This window comes from Nannospalax galili, unplaced genomic scaffold (assembly GCF_000622305.1).
Source record: "Nannospalax galili isolate Female #2095 unplaced genomic scaffold, S.galili_v1.0 scaffold565, whole genome shotgun sequence".
NCBI classification, from domain to species: Eukaryota; Metazoa; Chordata; class Mammalia; order Rodentia; family Spalacidae; genus Nannospalax; species Nannospalax galili.
The window spans coordinates 150,525-154,605 of NW_008352729.1; the positions used below are offsets into that span (position 1 = coordinate 150,525).

The following is a 4,081-nucleotide window of genomic DNA, read 5'->3' on the forward strand; positions in this document are numbered from 1 at the left end:
ACTGAGGTGCATAAAAAAGTCTCTAGGGCCGGACGTGGTGGCGCACACCTTTAATCCCAGCACTCGGGAGGCAGAGGCAGGCACATCTCTGTGAGTTCGAGGCCAGCCTGGTCTCCATAGCGAATCCAGGCCAGCTAGGGCTACAGGGAGACCCTGTCTCAAAAAGACCGAAAAAAAAAAAAAATCTAAACTCAGTAGTTAACAATGAAAACAAAGCTGGAGCTTAAAAATGGCATCTCTCCAATGAGTCAGTTCATTTTTACACTGATAACCATCAATATCATAACTAAAGAGTAGGAAACTCGTTTCTTTTAATATAATATTTATAGATCAAAAATAGACTTTAAATATTGAAGTTTGCATGAATAATGCTGATTTTTCATTTGTAGTTACCTGACAAACTTGCATGCATAATTTTCTAAGTTTTTGCTTCATGTAAGTAACTTGGTTTCCAAATTTCTCAGTGCCATCATGATGTCCTTGTTCCTCAAAGTGTATATAATGGGATTCAGAGCCGGGATCAAAATGGTGTAGAAAAGAGACAGAAGTTTTCCCATTCCTTCTGATTGGCTCGGTTTGGGCTGAAGGTAGGTGACACTCGCTGTTCCGTAGAATAAGACAACAACTGTGAGGTGAGAGGAGCAGGTGGAGAAGGCCTTGGCCCTACCCTTGGCTGATGACAGTCTCAGAATGTTGGAGATAATCTTGCCATAGGAGAAAATTATCAAAAGAAACGGCACCATAACGAACACAACTGCAACTACATAAACCGCTATCTTATTCACAAAAGTGTCACCGCAAGCAAGCTTGAGTAGTGGGGGAATGTCACAGAAGAAATGATTGATTCTGTTGGAACCACAAAAGTGCAAAGAAAATATCTGGTAGGTTTGTCCAATTTCAACTGGAATTCCGCTGATCCAGGAGACAGCCACCAGCTGGACGCACACATTATAATTCATAAGCAGGGAGTGTTGCAAAGGTTTACAAATGGCCACATAGCGGTCATAGGCCATGACTGTCAGCAGGAGACACTCAGTACCTCCAAACAAAAAGATAAAGCACATTTGTGTTGCACAGGCCAGCACAGATATGCTTCCTTTTTGGGTGTAAAGATCCGCAAGCATTCTCGGGATAGTAGCTGTTACATAACAGATTTCCAAAAAGGAAAAGTTGCTAAGGAAAAAATACATTGGGGTCTGAAGAGCAGGGTCGGTTTTTGTTAACAGGATTATAATGCTATTGCACATCAGAATAGTCAAATAGATGAACAAAAATATCATAAACAGAATCCACTGGAGATGGGGAACATCAGAAAACCCCAGGAGAATAAATTCCATCAACGCAGAGGTATTTGATTTTTCTGTTTTGAATGGTTCTCCATCTGCAGATAAGGTTAAACTTAAGCAGTTAATTCAGTTCCATTTTGGACTACATTTAGTACTTATGGTAATCAAATTATATGCACATATGTAATTTATTAAATATTGCCCTCTATTCACCTTACTGTGATTCTGATATTGATGCTTCGAAAACGAAGGGTCATGTAGTTAAAGTCAATTCAATACACAATTTTAATACATTTTTCTTTACAAATGCACTGACATACATTATTTAATCGAGCATATTATGGGAAATAATGTTTTACTTTTTAGCCTTAAAGAACGAATTGCATTAATTTATTTTTTATTATGTGTCTGGGTTTGTATTATTTTATCTGTATTAGCATTTACATTCCATCCTTTTTCCCTACAAATAATTTTCTCTTGAAGCTTTTCTTCAGTGTTTCTTCAAAGGGAGCTTTCAAGTCCACCTTTTTCTACGTCAGCGAGAATCAATATTCTGAAGATAATTGCTACTTAGGAAAAGATAGGTGATTGTCACCCTAATTTTTGCATCTCACATGTCAGTTATGACGGTTATGAAAACATCTCAACAGTCACTTCAACGACTCTCCCCACTAACATCTCTTATCAGTGTATAAAAATGCTAATTCAGTCTAGGGATGCAGCTCAGTGCTAGTACACTGACCTGCTACATGTTTCAATTGACATCTACATGAAAAATCATTTTAGGTATTACATATATTCAATGAAATTAGTATTTATTATCTGTCATTTGGACTGTTTCTGGAGTATTCTTCCCTCCATGTGAGTTAGTTTTCTGTCATATAATTTTCATAAGCAAACACAGCTGCATTCCACATTCCTCGTTTGTAACGTTGCTTCTCTAAGTGAAACTTTGACAAGCATAAATATAATTTATTTTGGTGATGCACGTTTCCAGAACATGTGGATAGAAATAAAAGACAACACAACAAAAATTAAACAGAGCTTTGAACACCTTTAATCTTAACACTCACATGAAGGAGACAGGAAGATCTCTGAGAGATTAAGGCCACCCTGCTCTACGTAGCAAGTTCCAGGCCAGCTGGGGCTACAGGGAGACCCTCTCTCAAAAAAGACAAAAATAAACACATAAATAAAAATTTAAATAAACAAATACAGAGAAAATTTTATTCTTTACATCAATAGCATTCCTTATGAAGTCATCGCTGTGAAACAATTCTCATTGCGTTTCTTAGTGCTTTTCTTCTGACATTCTGAAATCCTTATCTGAACTCTATTTGGCCTGTAAATGATTATTTGAATCAATGCACTGATCGATTCATATTTCCACATTTTCATTGGTGTTAGTTTTAAGACTACCTTAAACATATTAATATCACCATGAATGGCACTATCTTCATTTGTAATATATTTTAATTCATTTCAGAGTTAAGAAATTGAATAGATAAGTTACATTGTTATGTTTATTAATTAGCTTGTTTAGATAATAATCTCAGAATTTAATGCTTTTCTGTTTCAATGATTTTGATTATCAGTTTTGAAATATCCTAGGTAAAAAGTCTAGCAACGCAATTTCCACTTACCTTTGTGGATTTCCATGAAAGTGTTTATGAATACAAAAGTGGTTTTTAAGCTATAACTTGAACTTCTCTCTAGAAGTTACTCCACCTTTACAATAGTTGACTCTGGACATTCACTGCCCTTAAATAGCAATACAGACTCTCCCAGGGGACCACCTTCTTTCCTATTAATATATTATCAGTTCAATTTCTAGAAGACACTTGTATGGCAGTTGCTCTGGCTCCTTTCAGAGATGTGTTGTTTGGCTTCACTCTTTGTTGCCAGAAAGAAGTTCTACTATTTGGAGATTACATCTCAAACTGAAATCCTCATTAATTGTCTAGCTTCACTTCATGAAAATAGTTGATATTTTTCCAGCTGTTGGAATTGAGGGTGTTCCACTGCTGTCTTTGCTTTCCTACTCTATTTTTCCTAACTCCAAGATCCATGTCATAGTGTTCTTTTGAAAACTGATTCTCCTGTTTCCTTACACACACACACACACACACACACACACACACGCATGCATGCACATGCACACACATGCACACACACGCTGTGCTTTCTGTCTTCAATATTTAGAGTAGTGATACCACTTCTTGAAATAAAACTTGTTATACTTAAATTAACTTCTTTGGAAGTGTAAACATATTGTAACCATTGGCTTGATTCTTTCCAAAATAATTTTAGATATTTCCAAGTGTGTATCACATGATGTGATTACTTATAAAATTGGCCTTTCTTTACCACAGCTTGCCTGTCATACATACATCCTCTGATCACATTTTTTGGTACATATACATATATATCATAACCTCATCCTTATTCTATCACTAAAATAGAAACTTTTATGATTCATTTGCATATAACTTAGCAATGTCTCAGAAATAAAATATTAACTTTGTTGATAACTTGTCCAAAACTCAAATACCCTTCAATAATAACGCAGCTGAGTCACATGGTTGGTCATTAGGAAGCACTGGCTGCTGCTGTCCCTGAGTTCGCTGTTCCTTAAATCATATTCACAGTCCCACAGACATCCAGCTTTCAGATAATTTAAAACTGAAGAAAGAGCATTTAGAAGAAAATCCAGTGTGTGTGTGTGTGTGTGTGTGTGCGTGTGTGTGTGTGTGTGTGTGCGTGTGTGTGTGTGTGTGCGTGTGTGTGTGTGTGTG

General features: G+C 36.5%; 1 protein-coding gene across 1 annotated transcript in view; it reads right to left on the reverse strand.

Moving 5' to 3' along the window:
* Positions 1-431: 431 nt before the first annotated feature.
* LOC103747501 (olfactory receptor 10AG1-like) overlaps positions 432-4,081 on the reverse strand; it is a 6,877-nt gene continuing 3,227 nt past the window's right edge. The window contains exon 2 of the mRNA XM_008849963.2: positions 432-1,360. Coding sequence (XP_008848185.1) covers positions 432-1,337 — 906 coding nt within the window. The 5' untranslated portion in view covers positions 1,338-1,360. The remainder of the gene's footprint in view (positions 1,361-4,081) is intronic.